This window comes from Meleagris gallopavo, chromosome 30, assembly GCF_905368555.1.
Source record: "Meleagris gallopavo chromosome 30, MGAL_WU_HG_1.1, whole genome shotgun sequence".
Lineage (NCBI taxonomy): Eukaryota > Metazoa > Chordata > Aves > Galliformes > Phasianidae > Meleagris > Meleagris gallopavo.
Window position 1 is genome coordinate 3,864,466 of NC_139433.1, and position 25,310 is coordinate 3,889,775.

Here is a 25,310-nt window from a genome sequence, read left to right on the forward strand (position 1 = left end):
CGGGCGGAGGGCCTCAAGGCGCATGCGCGGCGGCGGGAGGGGGTGGCGAGGGGGCGGAGGGACGCATGCGCGGAGGCGGCGGCGGCGAGAGCGGGAGGTGGTGTCTGGAGCCGCGCGTGCGCAGCAGAGGGGCTTCCCTCGACGGCGGGGTGAGGAGGGGGCGCGCGGCGCGCATGCGCGCTGAGGCGCTCGGCTGTCGCTCGGTGCTCGCCGCCCTTAGCGTTGTGAGGAGATCGCGCCGTTTTATCTTAGGGAGAGGCTCCCGTTGAGCAGCAATTGGGTTAAGTGAGGAATAAGTTCTAAAAAACCGTGCACGTTTGAAGCAAAAACAAAAAAATCTGTCTGATGTTTCTGTCTAATTACAGAGGACAGTTGGGCCGCTGTTTCTCCCTTCAGAAAATGGAGGCTGTGAGCTCCCCTCACAGCACTGCGGGGTGGAAGCGAGGAGCCCGTGGGCCGTCACCCACCTACCTGTGCTCAGGGAGGGCAGCCACGTTAGGATTCCTTAGCAGGTCCTGTACGATAAGAGCTGCTCCCGCTCTGCCATCGCTGCCTCCTGTTGTAGGGTAGGATGCACGAAGCAATGGCCGGAATCTGCGCTGAGCACAGGGCAGAGGCGCTGCTGCTGGCGCTGTGTGGGCTCTGGTCTGTGGGGCTCTGGTCTGTGGGGCTCTGGTTTGTGGGGCTCCGGTCTGTGGGCCCACAGGTGAAGCAGCTGCCGCAGCTGCCCTACTCCAACCTGCACAGAACTGAGCCGTCCTCCCGTGTGGGCGCTGCCAATTCCCCCAGCGTCACCCTTTGCTTCTCCATGAGCCCGAGTGCAGCAGCACTAGGCTGATGTCCTCCTGGAGGTGTGGATGAGCTGACATGCAGCCCTGCTGGCTGTGGGCTGCAGGTTTCCAAACACCGGCTGAGGCCGCTGAGCCATTGATTCCAGCTGTGTTAACATTGGATTGGTGCAAAGCACTGCGATATGTGAGACGCACCATTAGGCAGTAATAAATCTTGACAGCGCTGCTTCCTCACACCCACACGCTGCCCTTTACGCTTTCTTTTTTATGAAGCAATGGAGATAAAAGCGGGTGCTCCCCTACTCTGGAGCATCACCTCGGCCCTGAGCAGCGCTTCCTCCTGTAATCCAATCCTGTAAGAGTTGGGAGATCAGAGCAAAGAAATGAGATGCTGCTCTCTCACTTCCACTATCGATCACCTCCGTGGCCCCGTTGCAGTCGGTTTATCAGCCACTGATAAGCACTTCCTGCCCACGTAAAAATAGATTGTAATTATCCACCACTGCAAGGCTGCAGGAGATGGATGGATGAAACTCAGCTCAGCAACCGTCAGGTGAGCGTTAGCAATAAAGTCATGTCCTACTCTAGATTCTAGTTGCCAGCTTGCACTCCAAGTTTATCATGTGAGAAGAAGGAGCTTTGTGGAGAAGGGAGCTGGGGCTTAGAAGACCATCCAGGCCATTTCCTTGCAGGATCAGCCATGTCATTCCTGACAGATGTTAGCCTAACCTGTTCCTGTATTTCTGACCAGGCATAAACAGCCAGCACTCATTTTCAGATAAATACCCTCTAGCTGTGTACATGAACAGCACATGACCTGCAAAATTGGTCTGTCACACTAAAAGCATATAAACCTCAAGATTTAACACTAAGATACCCATTATCCACATTGTTTTTGCTTGAGAAGTGAGATAACGATAAGTAATCTGCTAAATTGCACTGGATTTAATACTATAGGTGGTAATAACAAGCATCTACAGACCCAGCTGTCACTCTGCCTTTTGCAGTGCCAAAAGATTAAGTGCCTCAGATGAAACTTGATAAATTTTTCCCTCTTGGATCTCACAAGATTGAAGAGAGTGAAATCTCCCCTCTGACGGCTCTCCAGCTCTGGGTTTGTGGGGAAGGAACACAGATGGCCAGGCTGGGGGGTGGGGGGGTCGACTTCCTCTCTTTGGAAGACTCCCTTCTCTTATTGTTTTGCCTGTGCAGCTTTATCAGATTGAATTCCATTGTGCAATCTGGGCCCTGCTTCTGATCTTAATGTCTCTGATTTTAAAACAGTTTGCGTAACTAACTTCTCTTTAATACAACACTTGTGTTTGCTGAGCTGCTTCTGGAATTTCTCACCCACTCACAGCTCCTCATTTTGGGGTGTGGGTGGATCTGAATGGCTGCTAAGTGCATGACCTAGCAGACAATGTAAATCTTGACTGCATTAAGACATTGGCAAGGAGACATTTTAGATTGGTGCCAGGTTTCCTTCTTCCTCCACTGAAGGAGATATGCCATGTCTTTGACAAAATGATGAGCTCATACCATAAGTATTATTTATGTCTCCCGCCGTCTTCACCTTGAGCACATATGGGGCCGTGTGAGAACAACTTGATCTCACTAGAAAGCTGTGATGGGTTCCCCTGAGACAGCAGTTCTATCTCTCCCAGCCTTCCAGACGTGTTATGAAAAAGTTTCTTGTAAATGAGAATCAGAGCTTTGCTCTGAAGCAAACAAAGAGTCATTGGAGGACTGGGGTGTTGTGTTCACATCTGCTTTTGTTGCAAACAACTCCTTACTGAGCAAGCTGCGGCTTCTTAAAGCAGATGCAGCCGAGAGCGAGCGGGTTGGGGGAGGAGGCTTTGTTTACTTATCACTTGTTTGGTATCCTCTAGATCCTTCGGAATTGCTCTGGCAGATGAGATCCAGCTACTTCCGTATTCTCCCTTAGAGGCTCCAGAGGAAGGTGTGAGGTTGAACAGCTTACACAACAGCACAGCAGTGTGAGCTGTGCCCTGATCGACAAGTAAGCTGGCCTTTTTTTTTTTTTCCTTTTGCTTACAGACACAAAGATTTTGATCTCTCGCACTTCCTACTTAATGTTCCCGTTGACTGACGTTCCCATTATCCCCAAAGAATATCCTGTGAACTCCACAGAGTCCGTAGTTTCAATGTTATTTTGAACTAAGCTCCAACTCGTGCTTTCAGAGGGAGAACTCTTTCTTGTTTCTCCTGTTTCTTTAATGTAAGAGATCCTCGCTTCCAGAGGGCAGCACCTAAATGAGCACCTCTGCACCACGCATCAACTCCGATGAGCAGCCGAAGCAAACCACACTGCAGTCACATGGAATGCTTGGCTCTGCTCTCCTGCAAGGAGTTTGGGGAGATCCTTGCTCTGAGCACCAGTATTCCCTGATGATGCCATCACCATCCTTCCAGCTTAGTTTCTTCACCATTCCCTGTAAATTCTAAAATTACAGAAAGAAAGCAAACGCTGGCTGCTGAAAGATATTACTCTCATTTCTACAAGGCTTATCTTCTGGTGCTCTATAATACCTTGGCAACCCCACAGAGGATTCTGGTCCGGTTATTTTTCCCAGAATCAAGGCCTGGCTTTGTGCCACACTGAAGCAAGAAGTATTCCCATGATGCTAAGGTGATACAAGCTGATAAAGCAGCAGCCACTTTTCGTCCTTCCAAAGATAACCTGAATGAATAGGAAGCAAAGCTTTCAATGCAGGTACGCTCACAGTCAGCACTCAAAGGTGAGGCACCCTTAAGATTTATGCACTTTATTGAAACAAACAGGAAACTGGGAAATACTTTTTAACCACTGAGAGATTACACCATTGCAAATCAGAGGGGCAGATCTCTCTGCTGCTACCTTTAAGCAGAAATACTCTACAGCAAAAATATAATACTATTAACCATTTGTTTCATTCGTGGCTAATAGGCTTCACGTAGTTAACTACCTGCCTCCTCCTCTGGTTTATAACCCTGCGTAAAACCAGCCCCTGCTATTTCCAGGCCTTAGCACACACGTTTACCTGTAAGTTAAAGGCTCATCTTATGCTTTTTTGTGCTGAAGATATTAAAAAGAGTGAGGAAAAATCTGTTTGCAGATGCTGATAATGTTTGCATGAAAACTCGATGACCAGTGAGACAAACACACCAGTCAAACTCAGGCACCTCTTGAGTTTCAATCGTGTCAGTAGAGCAGGAGTGCCACACAAAGTCCATTCCTCAGCAGGTGAGGAAGCAGCCCCCACAGTCCCATTTTGCTGGCTCCTGTGACTGATTTTATTCTCTTTGCCCTACACAGGGGCAACACACATTGCTCTATGAGGACTGCTTTCCCAGGACAGCAGCAGCAGTGCACTGTAAGACCAAAGCTTTTCTCCCGTGATGCAGCATTTCTAAGAAGTTCCTTTCGCCTCTCGGATGGGAGCAGCGAGTCACTCACTCCAACTCTAATTGCTGCTCTGCAAAATCCCCAAAAGGAATGTAACAACTTCTTTCTCACTGTGAAAATGGGAGGTTCTCCACTGCAAGCTTTAAGCCTTTGGCTGAATACCTGCCAAACACCTGGCCTGGGATCAAGGTTTGCTGTTATGGTCGTCCATGCCCTGCTACGGTGGGTGGACACTGCTAGATTAATACTACCAACAGAAGCAGGGCGGATAGAATCCTTTCCTTCCTCCTCTTACCCCCAGTAAGAACAGCAGCTGCAGCCTGAAAGAACACACCAGTCTATCAGAAAGACTCGGATACCACAAGAAAAAGCCTCAAGCACAGCATGGCCCCATAGAAAGCAGAGAAAGGCTGCAGCAAGCAGCGTGGGACACGTGCCCCAGAATGCACAGCTCAGGGGTGAGCAGATATGTGTGCATGGGGAGCATCTCTACTCCCCTGAACACTAAACCTGAACCTTTTTTTACCTGGTATATGCTTTGATTTTCTTCCTAAGAAATAGCAAGCACGTACATTTGGCATAAGAAAGCTTTCATCATGCGAGATCCCCAAAGCATGCAAAATTAAGGTCCAGACATGCTAACTGCACCACAGGGCAAATTTCTCTTTCCCAAACCTCAGCAAAATTCATACATTCCTTCTAAATCCAGTTGTGAACTGCTATCCTGAAGGCACTAATACTGAATGCAGGTATTGATAGTGCCAAGCAGGAAATCTGCACCCATAAGGAGCACGTAGTTCAACCGGAGCCCACAGCCAGAGGAAAATAACCAGCCAACCAAAGGCAAAAGGATGCTCCTAGAGCAAACAATTGCAAACCTTGTAGGGAGACACAGTCTGATTAGAACCACCAGATAACCACATGTAAAATAGGGCTTGTCGTGCATTTTCAAAGCGTTGTGACCGGAAGACACAGATCAAAAATGTTGCATCCATCTGAAGGGATGAATTCTGCTCTAGGCACTCCAGTGTTAATGTGCTGCAACTCCAGTGACTTCAAAGGGATTGCTGCCGATATAAAGCAGGGTAGCCAGAAGCACTGGCTGGTAGCCTGCATAAACAAGCAAAAAAGATTTTCATTTTTTAAGAAGCCATAAAAAATAGTTCGAGCTAATTACGTGACAGGGGCCTGGGTGTGAAATAGCAACTGCAGAGCCTCAGGGATCAAGACAGGAACCTTTGATTTGCTCTCTTCAGCTTATAAAGTCTTCTGAATACTTTTGCTCTAACAGCTTTTCTTCTTTCCATTGCAAGCTGCACACACTACTCTGATGCTGCTCTCTGGAGGCCCCCACCGTTGCTCTGCACTAAATCTCAGTCCTTTGTCTTACAATCTGAGGCTGATTTCAGGTTGCAGAGCTAAACCAGCAGCTGTCTCCAAGCAAAAAGCCCATTTCGTGTTCACCTGATGGAGCAGCAGCGTTAGAGCAGCTGAAATCACGACCACCCCATGAGCAAAGTTTCAAACTTCTCTCCAGAACTCCCTGAAGTTGAAATATTAATCTGGAAAGCACTGAACGCGTGTTTCTGAAGCACAGTTGTTAGCTTGGAACGAGCAACAAAAGTTCTGCAGCCTGTGGGCTGACACTGTGCCTACTCAGTATTAAAATGAGAGCAGAATCTAAGCAGTCTCTGCAGAAAAATAACTTTAGGAAAGCAATGGCTGCGTTACGTATACGCTCCCAGGTGAAGTGTAAGATAAGTGAGCCCTCCTAGGAAGGCACTGCTAGCAGCTCTGCTCCCTCACCCCCCTGACATGCCGACACACCCAGGCTAGACAGTAAATTTATTCAACCACATTCATTTCTCCTGGTCCTTAAGTCACAAGTGGTGAAATCTCATTCATTTATGCAAGCGACTGGAAGATTTATTGTAAATAAAAGTTCTGCACATTACACAACTGGCTCAAAATCATAATTAGAGTTGCACTGGGAAACATGTTTTATTTATTCTGACAGTAGTCTGGCTTCAATAATCATGGTATGATAAATGCTCCTGAAGTTTGCAGAGTTTCAGCAACTACAGAGCTTATCACAGACGTGGAAGTGAAAACATCTGAATAGGTTTGATGTGGTTTACAAGAGGTCCTGAGCAGTTCTGTTGCGTAGCATCATTTTACATCAGCACCAGGCTACCAAGAGCTGCTGGGAGTGTCCTCCTTCACTGTAAATCAAAGAAATGAGATGTTCTGCTGCTTCTAAACTTCCGAGACCTCCTCCCAAAAGCTGGGCCATGTCTGCACGAATTAGTGAGGTTCTGTGTGGGGAGAAATGACAGTCGATTGCCGAGCCGACAGACCCTCTGGAAAAGGGTCAGTGACACCATTAATAGGATGCAGACATTCCCCATCTCTAGCTGTTCTGCACCCTGCCAAGAGTTCTAGTGCTTTCTTCCTCTATAGTTTTAAGCACAATTTCAGGCCCATAAAACATCAGAGAAGACAGAAGCTCTTATCCCAGCCCTGACAGCAGCCCTGACGGGACACGCACACTGCGAATACCTACAGCTAACGACGCTGTGCTCTCACTGCTCTCCATCTGTTCAAAAGTATTTTCGAACACACCAAATCAGGTTTACCCCGATAGCATTTACTGCTGCTCTGAGACTAATAAATGGCTCTGAGTGCAATCAAACGTTTATCTGGCTTTGTTTGTTCTTGAAGAAGAGAGGAGCCCTGTCTCCTTGCTCCTCAGGCAGAGCATCCTCAGCTGCACTTGCTCCAGTCCAGCCGCAGAGCAAGATCACCAAGAGCCAGATCCAGCCATCAAATTCATTCAGTACAGAGAATCGAAGCAGTTTATTCTCAGAATACCACACAGGGTGCGTATGGAGTGGCCCAGAGCCACAGCTTCGTACTTCACAGGAGTCAAACAAACTCTATCAGTACAGATTATACCACTTTCACAGATACTTTAGCCAGCCTGTGCTAAATTCAGAGCAGCTACAGAATCCTTCCAGGTCACGTTACAAAAATGAATTGTTTATATTGCTATAAAAAGAACATCCTGGTAACCAGGAGAGGTGGTACCTGGCAGCACATTGCTGCAAGTCCCAGTGAGAGAACGTGGAAACCCTTCCCAGCACCTCCTCTGCAGTGCCTACAGATGGTGGTGGTGGTTCCAGGAGAGCTGGCTGCACTGCACACCGCAGAAGCAGAGCTTGCCCACTTGACTTCAGCATTCTGAACACCAACAAGCACTTTCCATCAATTTATTATTGGCAAACCAGCAGACAGATAGAAACAAACCAAACTGTGCATCATTTTAACTAAAATTTCAAATGCAGAAATGAACTGAGGAACACGTGCCCTCGCAGCAGAACATACTCAAAAGTGCTTTAATCGTCAGAAATATCCTTAAGTGAATCTGAGGTATGGAGTTCATGCTTTACACGGCCCTGATGAGTGATTCATCCGCAAAACAGACATTGTACATCGTCTCTAAGGGTTACAGCACGGCATTTATTTAACCAGCAGAATGCAACAGTTTCTCTGAAAAGAAGGCTACCTACATCAAAACCGAACTTCCACAGATCCAAAACAAAGCCCTTGAAACAGAATGCCTGATAAAGGAAGAAACTTCAACTTCATTTATCAGTCAAAATTAATTAGAAAAAAAATGGCTTGGAGGAAAGGACAGTTCAAGAAATAACAGTATTCTGTGCAGCAAACACAGATGTTACAAAAATGACAGAGCCATCTTAAAACGAATCTCTGAATCTAAAATACCCACCAGCAACAAAGGCCATTCCGCCCGGACTTCCATCTCGTCGTGAAACCCAGTCTCTTATTTACAAATCAAGAGAGAAAACCCTCCAGCAGGTGAATGAGCAGCACCCACCTCCTGTCATGGTTTCATGATTTTTCATTATCGGTATTCCACATCATAACATCATGCAATGCACTGGGGGTTTGACTGCTGATGCTCAAGTTCCGGGTGCCTGTCCAGAGGAGAAGAGCAGCTACGTTTCCCCAGGGGGCTTTGCGGTCAACGAGGAGATATAACTCCCGGCAAGGTCACCTGATGCTCTCTTCTCTGCCTGCGCTGCTTCGCTTGCGCTTCTCTGCCTGCGCTGCTTCGCTTGCGCTTCTCTGCCTGCGCTTCTCGCCTGCGCTTCTCTGCCTGCGCTTCTCATCTCAGCGTTGTGGTAAGGCCGATCCACTATCAATTTCACATTCTCTCTCTTTATAAAATTCTGTTGATACCATATTTAGTAAATTACTTTGTTTTACCTCAGATTGTTGCCACTGTTTTCAATTATTTCGGGGTCCCTTATTTTCCTTTTTTTCCGGGGGCGCGGATCCGCGGATCCCTCCGCCCTTCTAGTCACGGAACCGGGCCGAACCAGCCCGTAAACCGTTGACACCTCCCCGTGCAGAACGGGCTGGGGTGATGCGTGCAGGCAGCAGGGTCCTGCACAGCCCCTGGCTGCTCTCTGCTTCAGCCCAGATAACAGCTGCCAAGCTCTTATTGCCAGTGAAGCCAAACAAATTTTTGGCAGTTATAAAAAATCGTGCTCATTTATGTGTAATCAAGTTATCAACATGGCTTTAGTGTTGTGAACCGTGGATGCCCCAGTTAAGGGAGAATTTCTGGACAAGAACATCACGCTGATGCCTGGAGGGGGTGAGGAGGGGATCTGGAATTGCGGTGTAATCCAAACAATGAAGAACCAACAGAGGCCAGAGGTCTGCAGGGGTAAGCATTCCCCTTCTTGGAGGGGGAAAACAAAGCAAATCACCTCTGAAAAGCAAGAGTCTGCTTTCACAACCCAAGCACCTGAGCTCTTCTAGCTCCCGCTGTCCCTTTATTGCTTCTGGAGGTCAGTGTGGTATACAGGTTTTGGTTTTTTTCTTCGCTAAAAAACAACAAATCGACACACAATGATTTTTGGAGCTATTAGTAAAAATCACACCTGAACTCTTTGAAACATACCACAGTACTTAGTTACTCCTGAGCTGTCAATGTTTGCAATGCGTAATATTGTTAAAAATATGGAAAGTTGGCAAAATGCATTCCCACCCCCCACCTCCCCACACACACACTTTTCAGATAAAGAAAAAAAGAGAAAAGCTTTTTCCAGCTGTAACATCTGCTAAGTCTAACTAGCTGACAAGTGCTTCTGACGAGGCACGCTTGCCAGAACACTGCGTAAGAGAAGAGAAGGAGGGACTTCACAGAGGAGGGAACGCAAGCTATTTTTCTCCTTCCCTCACCCAGAAAATGCACGGTACCATTTGCAAACAAGGAAAACAACACACCATCCCAGTAACATGCAACGCGGGGTGATCTCACGGCCAGCTCAGCTCAGTTATCTCTGGGTCGTTATCTGTGGCAGTATCACAGGAGCACATGCTATCCCAGCAAAAGATTCTGGAAAATGCAGGTCCCTTTCCCATTCATCAGTTTCTGTGTTATACACCTGCACAATGCTTGTGACGTTGTTCAGATGCCAGTTGTACCCCCCTACGATATAAATCTTTTTTTCTAGCAAACAACAGCCAGCTTCCGACTGACCTGCACGCATGGGGCTCACTGTTGTCCATTGGTCTGTTTCAGGCACGTAATATTCCACAGCCAAAACATCAAAACAACGGTCGACGTGGTCCATGCGGCCTCCCAGAGCGTAAATCCTATTATTTGCACTGACCATGGCATGCAGGACTCTGGGTTCGTTCATCGGGGTTTTAAACTCCCACTGATCCACGGCCGGGTCGTAGCAGTGCAGGGCTTTTTTATCTTCCACCGAAATCCCATACCCACCTGATATGTACAACTTGTCTCCCACCGTGGCCCCGGCGTGCCCCCACGTCCTGCGCTTCAGGGAGCACACGTAAGTCCACTCGTTGTCTTTGGGGCAGTACTTCTCTACAGAAGCCAAGCTCCCCGAGCGGTTCCTCCCGCCCGTGGCATACACCATGCCGTGCAGGACGTTCAGCTGGAACTGGATCCTGCTCTCCTGCATGGCCTGGATTCGCAGCCACTGGTTCAGGTGAGGATCGTAACGGTAGCAAATATCAACCGCTCCTTCGCCGCTCCGGTACTGCAGGTGTTGCCCCCCTACGATGTACACAAAGTTGTCCAGCACGGCCACGCAGGAATGGCTGCTGCCCACCTCCATCTCCGTCAGCTCCTTGAACTGGCGCCCGCCGGCATCAGGCAGGCAGAACACCTTGCAGCTGACGGTGCGGTCGTTGTCGGTGTAAGGAGTGCCGCCGAAGGTGATGAGGGACAGAACGTCGGAGCGGATGGTGGTGCGGGGCGACTGCATCTCGTGCTGGCGGAAAGGCAGGATCTGGTAATTGAAGGCCTCCAGCAAGTACTGCCGGCACAGGACGTCCTCCACCATGATGTCGAAGGTCTGCACGTTGTCCACCAGCTCGGAAGACTTCATGAGCGGGAAGCGGATGTGGCAGAGCACCTGGCTGGCGCTGGCACGGCGAGTGGGGTCGTACTGCAGCCAGCGGACGGCGGCACGGAACAGGTCGATCTCGCTGCAGCTTTGCAGCTTATTGCTCTGCAGGAAGAAAACGAGGCGCTCCAGAGGCAGGTGGAGGAAATCCTCCTCCTCGGAGATCTGGAGGAAATGCCTGAAGGTGAATGCATCTACGGATTCCTTTAAGGAGGCGAGGCTAAAGGTGGTGGCCATCTGCCCGATATTGAGACACGTTTCTACACTCATGGCAGATTTCAGGAATTCCTCGCAGAGCTCCACGACAGGCACCATCTGGAGGAAGACGGCAGCTCCCAGAACATCCTGAATGCAGTCAAGATCAAGAGTCACTTCAGCACTGTATGCAAAGTCTATTATGTGTTTCAGTCCTTTTGCAGATACACCTTTCAGTTCGATCACATCTTGGCTGGCTTCTCTCATCCCGCCTGTGAACATCGCCCTGGAGGTCAAGAACACAAACAAAATTTCCCCCCTCTTTAATTGCAGATAAATGACGTAGTACTTCTCACTTTTTTAAACATACTGAACCTCTTAGGAAGGATGGGGGGGGGGAAATAAATCAAGGCTAAATCTCTAAAAGCCAGGAGGAAAAAAAAAAAAAAGAGCATGCAATTACTTATATACAGCTTGCATAAACAACGTACTGAGAAGTCACATTCAGCTATCACAGTCAGGTCTGTCAGTGCTGCTTCACTGGCAGTGGATGTAGGAATGGTTCCCAGGACAAAGCGCCAGGAGTGGTCAGAGCCATCCGAGCAGGGAGCTGTGTGCTGGACCAAAGGATCCTCGATATTCAGCAGCCAAAAGCAACAGTGGGATCTGCAGCAGCACAGGCTGGCATCAGTAACTACCTGATAACCACCTGCTTTGCAACAACGCGGGATTTGTGAGCGTAAAGAAGAATGTTCTTTGGGGAGACATCCATGCTAAGAAGTTGGTGAGCCTCTGAGCTGGCCTGAGAGGGGCCTTCAGGCAAAGCCCATTGCACCGGAGGTGAGTTTGCCAATGGCTTCAACACTGCCATTGCAAATACAATTTACAAAAGGCTTGGGTAACCACGACAGAACCTCCTCTCCAAGGCTCCTTCCCAATGCCTTCAGAAAATAGGAGTTGCGACCACTTCAGAAAACGTCTGTTATGTTGCAGTACGACAGCAGGGGGCTGGAAGGCGATTAAAAAAGGAAAAAAACACAACGATTTTCTTACAGCACAGCTGCAAGCACATCAGTTGACCAGGCCACGCTGAGATTAGGCCCTCGATCACCTCCTTGGGAGGCTTCTAAATTCCACAGGAAGCACATACCACGCCGAGCACTGCGCGCAGGCATCTCATAAACTGCTGCTCTAAAGCAGGGCTGCGTTTCCCAGGCACGGGGCCTGCAGGCGTGATGGGGACATAAGTGCACGGGTTTTTTTATAGGTTTACATTACGTTTCAGCAGTTTTTGTTACATATTGGTGGCTTGGGGGCAAAGGTTTGCGCTGTGTGGAGCATTCAACAAGCAGCAGCAGAGCGATGCTGCGGAAGGCAAAGTCAAACCAGGTTGCTGAAGAACAGTGACATGCAGTTTCACCACCCAGCACTGCTGTACAAACATCACAGCAAGCCTACAAAGGCTGTCACACCAAAGACCATTCAAACTGCCTGCACATTTTAGGCCATTTTTTCACCATTGATAACCTACTTTTTCACGTCTGAGAGGTAAATTCACTGTGAAGGCACGCTGTCAGAGCTGCAATGACTTCAAGATACAAATTACTCAGAGAAAATGCTGAACAGACCTTCTTCCTCTTTAGCATCAACACAGGAATAAAGAAATACCTTGGGAACACTATCAAAAGACAGGAGTTCCAAGTTTCCTGTCCAAACCAGGCTAGAAGAACTGCTGCCGTCCAGCACAAACCTACAGAAAGCTAAACGACCTAAATAAGGAAATATCTGCACATGAAATCAGTTTTCTGTAACTGAGTGACCAGGAACACTGTTCGCAATTATTTGTCCATACAGCAGATGAGAGCACTCTGCTAAAATCCCCCTGCATATCCCATGTCACCAAACAGCATGCTGCCTGATCCCCTGCCCCAGAGGAGATGCAGACATGTGTGTGCTCATGCATTAGCTGCACAGAGCTGGATGTGCACAAGCAAAGAAAAGCATTACTGTTGCCATGATGAAGACAAACCACCAAATAAAATGCCATTCCTTGAAAAAAGGTTTTAAAATGCTGACGATATAAATGCTTCAATTTCACTCTTTTCCCTCCCCTCTTCTGCATAAAGTGCATTTTCAAAAGCTAGATTATTCTGCCATTGTTCCCCAGGACAACCTCACTTAATGCCACAGACCTTATAGCAAGAAACCTACTCAGCAATTACATTTCAACGGGGAAAACACACGAACAGTGGCACTGCATACAGCATTTATGAATACAAATAGTGCTATTAGCATTTGGTGGAAGATCAGCTCCATCATTAATTGCATGCCTGTTAGGGAGAGCGATAAGCTTGGAAGGTTTATGTTACTGAGGGGAGTCAGAAGGGAGAGAGAAGGGAACAGCCTGGAAAATGTGAGGGTCCTTAAGAAGGACACTATTGGAGCAGCTGAAGAAATGGGATATTCGAGGGATATGCCTACATCCTTGCTCCTGGTCACCTGCTCAGGTCAGGAAGGAACCTACATGTCAAGGGACTGCTGAATGGAGAGAGAGAACCCCATGTCACAGAACTGTTAGACAAGACTTTAATGGGGGCAAGATGGATGAACTCGATTTTTCACTTTAGACTGAACTCCCTGCTCTTCAGTTGGTTCACCATGCCTTAATTTGGCAAAGGAAGCTCATCTCCACGCTTTGGCTTTCTACAGACACAGAGAGGGACAGCTGTTCCCAATGGGCTGGGGAACAGACGCACAAAACGCCTCATCCTCCTCGAGGTGGCTTCAAGACCTGCCCTTGAGATGGGTCTCAGCCCAGTGGCTGCGGCAGAACAACCTCATCAGAACGCAGAGGGACAGACCCCAAACCTCCACACACCTTCAGGGAATCCCACTGACATCTGTGGTGCAAACCATACCTCCAAAGGGCTGTGTGGGGGAGTGATGCTGGGGCACGGTGGGGAGGTTGGGGTAGGAGAGGATGGGGAAACAGAAACCAAGGGGAGAGGTAACAGTGCCTGCTTCCCTATCAGATTCTCACCTGAAATAGTCACTGCAGGCAGCCAAGACAACTTTATGAACCTGAAACACTTCATTATTTATAGTGAGGATGACATCAAGCAGCTGAGCCTGAGCTCGGAGCGAGGCCAGTCCCTGCAGTAGAGTGGTGCTGTGGCCAGGAGCAGAGAACGTGCATTTCAGGGTGCTGTTCTTGTCAGCCATGCTAAAAACAGAACAAGAGAGACAGGCTGGTTTTAAATTAAAACAATATGTGGTATACCTACAAAGCATGCTGGGGGAGATACTGTAACACAAAGCAGTTTGAAAGCAAATTCCCAGCTCGACAGCCACACAGACCATCATGACATCAGTACCTCGGTTGCGTTCCCTTATCCCAGCACAAAAGAGACATCCAAAATGTTCACTTGTACTCGTGTGTTACTGACAACCTGTCACGCCGCAGCACACGTGGGCTTTGGGACCAGCCAAACACCAGCAAGAAGGGCCAGCATCTCCATGAACAGAGGTGTCCACACACTGCTGCTACCCCAGAGTCCACCCTGACCTTGACTTCAACCACGAGGCTGACTCACAGTTGCTCATTCTTCTCACCACCTAACCTAAGTGCAGCTGTTAGATATTCCGTACCGTCCAAGGACGGCCCTGCTCGCCCTGTTTGATCCTTTCCTTATGCCTGACCCTCCCGAGAAGAGCAAAAGCAGAATCTTGCACAGCACTGGCTGCTCTAAATAACGTCAACTGTTTGAACTGCACTGTAAACAGTCCCCTCCCAGTGTAAATATTTCCTTGGTTTTCCCAATGCCTCTCACACATGTTCTTCGGTGCGTGGAGCATCACTCTTAGATTCACTTGGCCTCGCATGCACTTGTCGGTGAGAACATTGCATTTGGAGGTGAACAGCAGCAGTTTTGCACGGGTGGGAAGGACACTGAGATACTCTGTGCTCCTCTGAAGGTAACCACAGTTGTGCTGCAGATTTCCTGAGCCAACACGGGGCAGTGCGTCCCGCACAGCTGTGTGCTGCACTCACACCAACTGAAGGAGAAATCTTAGGCTCACTCGCAAACTTCATCCAACTCTGAACTAGTTTTCTGGATCAACATCCCATGTTCTCTGAATTCTTCTGGGAAGAAAACACACAAGAACCAGTCAGTATTCAGGATGGATCTTAGCTTTTCAGGAGCCACCTGCTATTTGGGCTCTATGTTTTCACGGGATGTTTTATGGAAGCGTGACATGAAAAAAGATCACAAATAGACGACAACAAATCTGGAAAGCAGCATTGCGTGTCCACAAATCCACACCATCTGCTAACAACCAACCCACAGAGTTCACCACCACCACCACCACCACAACAGGAGTCACACACAGAGACCAAACAAGTAGGTGAGATTGGAGGAGCGTGTGGGAGATGGGATAACAAAATGGGGGATGTAAACAATCCTCAAACGATAAGGAACAATGGACAGGACTTGCAACTTGCCTAACCGATCAGACTGCAATTTCCTGCAAGCTTTAGAGAGCAGGCAGGCCCGGGGACATCTGTCACATCCATCAGAGCACTGGGAGATCCAGTGCAGCTCCGCAGTGCTTTGGGATGCTGCGGGATGCAGAGATCACATTTTTGCAGTCTGCTTCAACGCCGCGCCCCAAAATTCATGCGGGTTCTTATTGGGATGACTGACACCACTCAGCTGTGCTCCCCCTGAAATCCCTGCCTTCGAGTCAGAGCATGCTAACGGCCTTAGTACGGAGAACGGCGTCCAGCTACAACATCCCTCCCCTAATAAAAGGGATTAGCAGAAAAGCAGTTGCTGACAAGACCCTTATCCACGACTTGGAGAGCCAAGAAACATCTCTGCACTCCCACTCCTCCCATGGCGGAGGAAAAAAGCGATCGGAGGGAGCGACTCCATGAATATTCATCGTGTCAAACTCATTTTACTCCTCTCTTCAGAGCAATCCGCCGGAGCAGAGAGGAGGAAACATCACACACAAGTAAGGAAACGGCCTCGTCCTGCACACTGCACTCACCAAGCCAGCTCTCGCTGCCCCAGCTGCACAGGTAAAGCACCTGAGGGATGGCAGCCTCAGCTCACTGCAGCTTCCTTCAGCTCCATCTCCTGCAGGGCTCTTCCCATGGCAATTTTCTTCACTGCTTTAGTCAGACCGATTTTAATGGCTCCTTTTCCCTGTGCTGGCGTAAGGACTGACCCACAGACGACTGCTTTTGCTGTACCCACAGAATGGCACAGCCGCCTCTCCAAACAGCACCTGAACAGGCAGCCCCCCCTTTGCTTTTTTCTCAACTAACTTCCACAGCCACTGCTAATAACCAGAGAATAAACTTAGAGAAGATATTTCTGGGCTAGAAGAAAAGAGTTTGTAAGTGCTGCAGTTCATTTCAGCCGTAATTGTGAGCAGCAACTCCAGGAAAGCTCCCCATATGGGTCCTTTCTTCCTTACATGCATGGAGCAAAAGGACCCAGCAATGACACAATCTACCAGGTAAAAGAGGCAAAACAAACCAAAACCCAACAGCAAGAGAAGCATTGATAAAGTCCAACTTCATTCGTTCTGGAAGAGACATTTTAGAAGAAACTCACGTGAGCTGGAAGCAAGATAAAACTGAAAAACCATGAGGAATCAGTAGGAAACTTCCCCCCAAAAAAAAGAGAAAAAAAGAGGGAGGAAGATAGGAGAGAAAGCAGCAGCAGTGTTTGCAGCACGGGGGGCAGGAAGGGGCCTGCAGCAGAAGCTGTCACCCCCCAGGCCCAGCCCCACATCGCCAGCCAGCTCCGCTCCGCTTGCTGGAGATGGAGAGCAAAGCAGCAGTGGGATGCCAGAGTGAAACCAGCACAAAAGGAGGCCTTGAACATTTGAAAGTGCCTTTGTGAGGCTGCCTCTATCTAAAGCGAGGTCTGAATATGCCGTGTATTTGTTGCTTAACAATTTGGTACAGAAGAAGCAGCCTTGCAAGCAAACTTCAGCGGAGTTGCATCTCCTCAGCAGCTCAGAACATCCTTTGAGATAAAAGCCATTCATCAAGCATAATAGAGAGAAAGTGTTTATTCTGCTCCTTCTCCCTGCCCTTACGGGTGCAGGCAGGGCTCTCAAGCTTCTGGAATTTTCCTCATTTCTCCATCTTTGCTCTCAAGAAGATGGCAGAGCTTTGCGGGGCTCTTGTGCCCGCAGTGTGCTGCAGTGGGGCTGAGCAGTGCCAGAGCAATACAGCTGCACCTCGCTGCATTCCTGCTCTGAAAGATGTAAAAAGGAAGAGTGTCGGCCACACCAAGCAGCATCTCCATGGCACATCCCATGGGCTGCACGGTGACATGATAGGGGTCTTTCACATGAATACATCAATACAAAGGTGACTTTACCAGGACAGAAACCCCACTTTCCATATGGGAAGAGCTGAAACAGTGAGAGGCATCTTCACACAACTGCATCCATGGCACAAATGGAGGTGATACAGATTGATTTAGTAGCTGGATGTCAATACAGACGCTGAGAAGATGGACTGCTTGCCTTGGGCAGCCCCCTCCAAGACCACTAACATCACTGACACCTGGTTGTCAAAAAGGGACTGCCAGGGTCAAGTAATGGGATAGAGGATTTGTCTCCAAGCCGCTGTTCCGAAGCCAGATCGCTTTCAATCCTCTCCAGTCACTGCAGGACAGAGCTCAGCTCAGATCTGTGACCACAGCTTGGGGACAACCAACGCCAACCCACGTGCATGGGGAAAAGGTGAAAGCAAGGGTTAAGGGAGCAGCCCCAGGCAGGCAGCAGGCAGGGAAGGCAAATAAATGTTTCCTCTTATTGCTGTGCTCATTGCAGCAGCGTGGCCATGTGCTCGTCCTCACCCCAACCACGCTGCCCACATCCTAACTGACACGTTCCCAAGCAAGGACTGCTTGATTTTAGACCAAAACAGATACAGTGAGGAAACATCAGAACACAGGGCTGGATGCTCACAAGGCCTCCAAAGCTGATGGGCATTTTAGGGCCCCCAAGAACAGCCCAGGAGCTGCCCACAGCACTGATGGTGACGTTCCGCCCGCAGCACTGACCTCAGCATCACTCATGCTCTGCTCTCAGGACAGCTGGCCCTGCTCTGCCTCCTCTGTTCTGCACAGCACCGAGCGCAATCCAAGATGCATTTCAAGCTAATGAATCATTTCACTTTTTTTTTTTTTTTAACCAAATCTGTACTGATGATTAAAAACATCAAAGCTGGAATTAAAGGCTTACGAAGCATGAGTTCATATTTCAGCGTGTTTGTAACTCCTGCACAAGTACAAACAGAGGGAGCTACGCCAGGAAACACTTCAGCCATTGAATCAAAGAGAAAAAATTCTTTTGCTACGCAAGTGCCCGGCCTTTTGCTACTCTTCCTTCATAACACGGTCCTCCATGGAAGGAGGGATAGTTGTGCTAGCATCGCTCTGCATCCCTGCACAGCATCCCTGCTCTGCATCCCTGCTCAGCATCCCTGCTCAGCATCCCTGCTCTGCATCCCTGCTCAGCATCCCTGCTCTGCATCCCTGCTCATATCCACCCACGTTTTCCCACTCTCTGGGCAGGTGGTGCTCGGTAATGTTTCATACAGGAGGAACTCAAGGGGGTTGGCAAGATTTCCAAGCAGGGCAACCTTCCAGCAGCCAGCCTCTACAGTAAACACGAGCTCTGAAGGCAGGACCCCGCGGGGCATGGCTGGGGTACAAAAGAGGACAGAGGAAAAGCAGCAGCTTGTGTGTGTTCACATAAAGTACGCGGTGCCACATAAACAAAGGGCTTCGGATTGCAAAATAGCCGGCCAGGCACCTTCTGAGCACTCCAGCCTGCAACAGTTTTTTATGGCAAGAGCAACAGAACCACCATAAAGCTGCAGAGTGACTTTATTTAGCACGTACAGTATGAATATTAAGGACTTGCTTCAAGAATAAGTTTGAAAGGCAGCATTATAGATACTTTAATAATGCAAATCATTTAATGCCCTTAGTTTCACGCCTAAGTGAAAAACACATTCAGGTTCTGATTTTTAAACTACAATTAAGACACATAAAATCAAAACAAAAGTCAAACTCCCTCAGATAAGTCACTGGTAGCCATGGTTACTGCAATATTTCAGATCCTAAGGCTCCCTATCACATGCCCCAATGCTGAAGAGGAGTTTTTAGCACCTTGCCCTCCCCCCCCAGTGCCACAGCCGGCCTTTGGTGCAAGGATTCCTGCCCTCGTAACCCACTGGCAGCAGAGCAGCAAGCAGCCCTGCCACAGAACCCCCAGGAACAGCACCTGCCATTGGGTCCTTAGCAAATGCAACAGCAATAAGCAGGCAGCTAATTAAATGTTAATGCACTGAGTGAAGGCAATGGGTCCGTCATCTTTAGAAGAAATGTGAGCAACATTTCTTTGCTCCCTTTTCCACCTCCTCCCCTTAATTCCTCCTATTCCCCTCCTTTGCCTCCACTCATTTTCCCCTCCTGACACCCTCTTTTTCAGCAAAAGCAATAAATGCAAGTGGAAAGCCCGAGACCAACATCTCTATTTAGAAGTGACACGCAATTTGGGGTGCTCAAATGAAGATCATCAATGAGCTCGAGCTTTAGAAGGATCTATGCTTTGTGGGGAAAAATGGTCTTCTGTAAAACGTCTCAAAGTGAACAGTGAGAATTCAGCAGCGGTTTGAAAACTTCCAGTCTCACAGTTAATGTCTGGAGAAGGGAGAACAATACAGAGTCACTATTGTCAGTTCTGAATCTGGTCCTCCCCATCCACTTACTGCTTGTCCTTCAGCATCCTCCATCCCACCTGTCCCAAAGCTGGAGCCAAGGGAACCCCCAGGACCCAACTGCAAGGCAAAGGTCTTTTCAACTTCTTCTTTATCTGAATATTATTGTTATTTTTGTATCATGAGAAGTTTGAAGACGTCTGCATCTCTTTTTCTTGTTTGCTTTCCGACTGAGTGCAGGCAGAGCCCCGCGCACACACACACAGATATATTCTGCCCAGACTTCCATCGTAGGTTGTCTGCAAGCCAAAGGAGGTGGGATTTGGGTTTCTGCTACGAGCGCTAATGAAACTGGATGTCTGTCAAAAGCTGGCTGGTGAAATGGTGCATTGGAGCATGGAACAAAAAGTGGAGGGCGAGATATCCGAACACATTAAACTCTGTGCCACCTCGTGGAGTTTCAACGTGAGGGAATGGGCAGTACAGGCTGTACCCAGGGACAAGTGGTGAGAGAGAAAAAAAAAAGCAAGAAGAACAAGATTCTTCAAAATGCTTCTGTCTCAGAGCCAGGCTCATCTCTGTGCCACCACCAGCAATGCCACCACCACCAACTGTGCTTTCCCAGTGCCTGAAGTGCCATCCCCAAACCTTACAGCAATCGGATTCCTGTCGGCCCCAAACCCGATCCCACTGAGCCTGGAGCAAACTGAGCCAATACAGAAATCACTCAGAGCACATAAATCACTGTGGCAGCCATGGGCAGCAGTGCAGCCAGCTGCCCCCTCCTGCTCCCAGCTCCAGGACCACCAGAAGGACAGCAGATCTCACGCTGCATACAATGGGACCGTATTCCCACGTTGCATGGCTTCCAATGCATTCTGTGATGCTGTTTTAAGGCAGCGCTGCCAGCAGTCGGTTTCTCCCACCACGTGTCCTTACAGTCAAACCCTGGCTTGAAAAGAAAGCAAGCGAGACCAAATCAGAGGTACCAGAAGCAGGCCCAGACCTCTGCAGCACACCCCTGTCCTCGTTCAGCCCCCAGAGCTGCAGCGGGTGCCTCCTGCACCCCAGCCCACCAACCCTGCAGCCGGCGGCAGCCGCTGAGCAGAGGCTGGGAGGCACGCAGTGGTGCTGGGATGCACAGCACAGCCACCAGGACCACCCCAAGGGACACGGCTGCCTTCACCAGAGTCAACGTGGTGGGATCCCTTTTTTGTATTCAGAGAGTGAGTGGTGGAATTCAGCTGCTCTGAGTCCCACCAGGTCCCGTCCCAGCCTCCCGGCTCATCACAAGGCAGCGGTGCCTGGATCACCCTTCAGTCAGGGACGGCCCATTTCAGCCCCTCTTGCAGTTCAGAGCAGAAAGTTTCCCCTAGAAGCAAACCACTCAGTGACCCCTCCAGCCCACACGGCCACACTGATCCCTTTGCTCCACGTGAGAAACTGGGGACAACTACAAAACCCGACCGTGAGCTCCTTGGGGCAGCAGTCGCCTCAGCCCATTTCTGCAGCACCCGACAGCACTCTCTGGGCAGCCCTGCAATAAAGATGACAGCAGTGCAGTCACAGAGTGGTGCTGGAGCAGGCAGGGAGCAGCAGAGCCATGCTGACGTGACCCATAGCTCGCTGCTCCTCCTCACCCCACACCTCCACCCTCCAGCCGACCGCCCCGAGCAGCCAGGGATCTCAAGCAAAAGCAATGCGAAGCAATGGAACAGCAGGCAGGGCAAGAAACCCCCACCATGCCTTTAATGCAAGCTGGAGAAAGCACTTCTTGCAGCAGATGCAAACAGCTGCCCCAGCACTTGGCACCGTAACACCAATTCCAGTTCAGTTCCATGAGCAGATCTCACCGCCACGGCCGCCTGCAGCTGCTTCCCTCCTTACCTGAACCTCCCACGAACCTTCAGACAGGTGTGGGCCCATCCCAAACATCCACACGCCTTCCTGGGCAGCTTGGCTCCATGCACACCTCACACCACAACAACGCAACCCAGGGCAGCCAGAAGTGCAGAACAGCCCTTCCCCAATTTTCTTGATCTGCACTGATTTCTCTGCACGTCCAGAATTCATCTTCCATACAAATAAGGAACTGGAAGAGACACCGCAGCCTTCGCCCCACAGTGAGACACTTCTCTACAGAGCCACCAGTACTGAGCAAGAGAAAAACCTGTGCAGAATCACCGGGGTTTTCTTCTGGTCTAAATAAAGCCTCCAGCTCAAAAGTCTCCCAACATCGAACAAGAAAGCAGCAGTGATTTTTTACAGTGATTCAATCAGAGTGTAAACATTTCCACGTCTACCAGATCTAACAGCTACATCTGCTTTTCGATGGCCACGTGGCAGAGGACAGAACACACAAACCACACCAAACTTCGTATGGTTGCAAAAGGAAAGAATGTCGAAGCAAAGACCGAAGCTGTGTGAGGTTACGGCAGCACGGAGGCGAGGCAGATTCAGTCCTTGTTGTGACCCTCCTTCACCTGATCGCCTCACCCTGCCCTGCTGCCTGTCCTGCTGTCCCTCCGGGAGCACTGGGGTTAGGGGAGTTCAGGCTGCCTTCCTCTTGATGTGAACCAACACAGATGTACTCACAGATAAGACGGACCTGCAGGTCCCCCATCCATCCATTCAGGTTTTGACAGGTGGGATCGCTTTCGGCAGCGTGTAACGGCATTAGGGAAGGCTTTGAGGAGTGTTTGTACAGCCCGGCTGCCTTCCTTTCCTCATAGGATCAACCCAGGCTGGAGAGACACAGCCCTCCCCAGCAGCACGTCTGGGCACCCCAATTAACTCCTGCTTGAAGGCCTGCGTGATGGCATCCTCTCCATGCACCCGAAAGGTATTTTCCCCGTACCTCTGTGTGACCCTACTTTGTGCTCTGTGAGCAAGGCTGCAGAGTTCACACATCTCACTGCCTTCCCTGACTCAGGGCACAACAATTGCAGCGTTTCTGCTGCTGGTTCTGCCCACCAAACCCAAAGTGCATCCCCACGAGCAGCACCAAGCTTTGCCAGCAGGGTAACACTGCAGCTCCTTCCACGCAATACAAAACACGAAACCAGCTGTAGCTCAGGAAACTATTAACAGGGAAAGGAGATAAAAAAAAAAAAAGGCAAGTTTATTTCAAAAGAGAAGATTTGGGCTGTTTGCTTTTATTTATAAGAAGAAATCTAACCACGTGCTGTTAAAACAACAAAGCAATATGCAAGAAGAATGCTGCAGAGGACACAAACGTGCTGTCAGTGTGTGCTTCTCCTGCACACCTCCCACACAAACCGGGTGCAGAGCAGTGGCCGCACTTCACACCATCACAGCCCCAAAGCTCCTGCCACGTTCAGAGCACGGGGCTGAGGGGTTCCCAGCACACTCGTCCTGCCCTGGGCAGTGCATGGCACGTTGCCCTCCTGAGCCACGCGGTCACAATTCCAAAGATGGAAATTCTGCCCGTGCTGTTTGGGTAACGGCACCACCGAAATGGCATGTGCAAGGAATGGCGAGGCAGGGCTTCATCCTCTGCCTCAGAGAGCAAATATTCAGTAAGTGACAAAGGTCAGGGGAGGAAGGAGCTGCCGAGGAGGCACTTTTGGGTCGGACGGGGCCCTGAGATTCTCCTCTTTCTGCATGGAGGCCGTGCGGTGTATCCAGTGTCCCCCGCAGGTTTCTCCCCATATCCTCCAACAAATCCATCACCTAAAATGCGACGCTGACATCCAGCGAGAAGCGGCTCTCACATTTCACCGGCTCTAGTTCTAAATTATCCACAAAAACAAACCTACGGACACAGTGAGCGCCGCGGGGCTGCGGCCCCATCGCGGGGCGGTTCATCCCAGCCCGAAACAAACCGCTGCCACCCCGCAGCGCCTCGGGGCAGCGACCCGCGGACAGACGGACGGCGCGGCGCCCACGGACAGACGGACGGCGCGGCCTTCTGAGCGCTGCCGGAACCGCAGAGCACAGCGCGATGCGTCCGTGCTGCGGGGAGAGCGCACCGCACCGCACCGCACCGCCCCGCACCGCGCCGGCTGTGCCGCACGGGGCCGCGTGGCAGCACCGCAGGCCGGGCCGAACTGAGCGCCAGCACCGCGCTGACGGAACCGCGGAGCTCCCGCAGCGCTCGGAGCGACGAACGCCGCCGTCACCGACCGGGGCGGCCCGGCCGCGGAGGCGGAAAACGAAGGGAGAACGAAGCGCGGCGCGGCCGGAGCCGAACGGCCCGCCGTACAGCGCGAGCCCCGCCCGCCCCCGCGCCCACCCGAGCCGCTCCCCGCTCCCGGCCCCGCGGCCCCGCGGCCCCGCCCCGACCCCGCGCCGCGCCGGGCCCCGCTCACCTGCTGGGCCGCTCCGCTCCGAACTCCGCACCTCCGGACTCCGCCATCTTCGCTGCGCCGCCGCGGCCGGGCCGGGCTGGGAGGCGGCGGGCGCCGCGTTAAAGGCGCAGCGGCGAGCGGGGCTGGGGGAGCCGCTCCGCCACCGCCGGGGGTCACCGCGGAGCGGCCTCGGGAAACGCGGGAAACGCGGGTGGCGGCGCCCGGAACGGCTGCGCGGTGCCGCGGCCCGGGGGAGCGGAGCGGTTTGGGTCCGAGATGGGGGTGGGGATGGCGCCGAGCCGCACGGCGCCGTGGCTGCGCGCTGCGGCCGATCGCTTTGTGAGCGCGGCCTCGCGGTGACCCGCAGCCGGGCGCTGAACGATTTCCATCGGGATTCCGTGCGTGAAATGCTTTCTGGAGACGGCGTGGTTACATGGCCCGTGTCCTGGGGACGGACCTGCCCACACTGAGGGCAATGACTGAAGCCCAACCGCCACCCAACCTCAGCCACCACCCAACCTCAGCCACCAACCAACCTCAACAACCACCCAACCAACCCCAACAACCTACCAACCCCAACAACCACCCAACCAACTCCAACAACCACCCAACCTCAACCACCAACCAACCCCAACAACCGCCCAACCCCAACAACCACCCAACCTCAACAACCACCCAACCAACCCCAACAACCGACCAACCTTAACAACCACCCAACCTCAAACCACCACCCAACCTCAGCAACCACCCAACCAACTCCAACAACCACCCAGCCTTAACAACCACCCAACCTCAACAATCAAACAACCTCAACGACCACCCAACCCCGATCACTCAACCTAAACTACCCAACCCCAACCATCGCCCAGCCACCCATCCTGGACCAGGCTTTGAGGTGAAGCCCGCGCTGTGTGGGCGCAGCATTGCACTGCAGAGGATGCCGTTTTGTTGTCACATCTGATGTCCTCATTGCCTTTCCATGGCTGTGCCCGTGGCCAGGCCCCATGGGCTATGTAATCTCTCAAGCCGCCGCGCATCTGGAGGCAGCGGATGGGCAGGAGGGCATTCCACTGCCAGTGGAAATCCGGAAATTATTCATCCTGGTGGCTCTGCCAACGAGCGTGGGTAAATCCCTTTGATTTCCCATGCCTCGGCGTCCACATCTGTATAAGGGAAAGGGGGAATAAATGGGCTTGGAAAGCCGTGAAAACACCCTTTCAAGTCAGCCTGATGAAAACTTCATGTTCTGCAGCCCTCTGCTTCAAGGAGAGGAATCTATTTCAGAGGCAACGCTGTGTATTTTTCCTATTTAAACCTTCTAAATCTGCTGGAGCATTAAAAATATTTGGCATTTCCACAGCACATTTCATTCCCAGCTCC

General features: G+C 50.7%; 1 protein-coding gene and 1 long non-coding RNA gene across 8 annotated transcripts; one reads left to right on the plus strand and one right to left on the minus strand.

Annotated features, from left to right (window-relative positions):
* The first annotated feature begins 6 nt into the window (after positions 1-6).
* Positions 7-8,491, plus strand: LOC146542503 (uncharacterized). 3 transcript variants are annotated; one of them, XR_014880134.1, is made up of 3 exons: positions 7-1,905; positions 2,681-2,811; positions 4,108-8,491. It is a non-coding gene; the product is annotated as an uncharacterized LOC146542503 (long non-coding RNA). The 3 variants fall into 3 exon arrangements; XR_014880133.1 differs by having other exon boundaries at positions 7-1,344; XR_014880132.1 differs by having other exon boundaries at positions 7-2,811.
* KLHL26 (kelch like family member 26) lies at positions 7,697-25,191 on the minus strand. 5 transcript variants are annotated; one of them, XR_014880129.1, is made up of 5 exons: positions 23,952-24,551; positions 14,693-15,006; positions 13,903-14,085; positions 8,622-11,148; positions 7,697-8,095 (listed from the first exon to the last, which is right to left on the minus strand). XR_014880129.1 is itself a non-coding variant. In XM_085211500.1 (5 exons), exons 3-5 carry the CDS (start codon positions 14,953-14,955, stop codon positions 9,567-9,569), a joined length of 2,028 nt encoding a protein of 675 aa, XP_085067626.1. In that variant the 5' UTR covers positions 14,956-15,006; positions 23,952-24,449; positions 24,594-25,191; the 3' UTR covers positions 7,697-9,566. The 5 variants fall into 5 exon arrangements, 4 of the variants coding, with proteins under 4 accessions (XP_085067626.1, XP_085067627.1, XP_085067628.1 ...); XM_085211500.1 differs by adding an exon at positions 24,594-25,191 and having other exon boundaries at positions 7,697-11,148; positions 23,952-24,449; XM_085211501.1 differs by lacking the exon at positions 14,693-15,006 and having other exon boundaries at positions 7,697-11,148; positions 23,952-24,547.
* Positions 25,192-25,310: the final 119 nt, after the last annotated feature.

Coding starts and splice junctions, on each gene's coding strand:
- KLHL26 (XM_085211500.1), bottom strand. CDS start 14,955: ATGAAGTTTGCGAGTGAGCCTAAGATTTCTCCTTCAGTTGGTGTGAGT. Junction 14,086..14,692: donor CCACGCACCGAAGAACATGT/GTGAGAGGCATT, acceptor TTCTGTTTTTAG/CATGGCTGACAAGAACAGCA. Junction 11,149..13,902: donor GCCTGCAGTGACTATTTCAG/GTGAGAATCTGA, acceptor CTTGACCTCCAG/GGCGATGTTCACAGGCGGGA.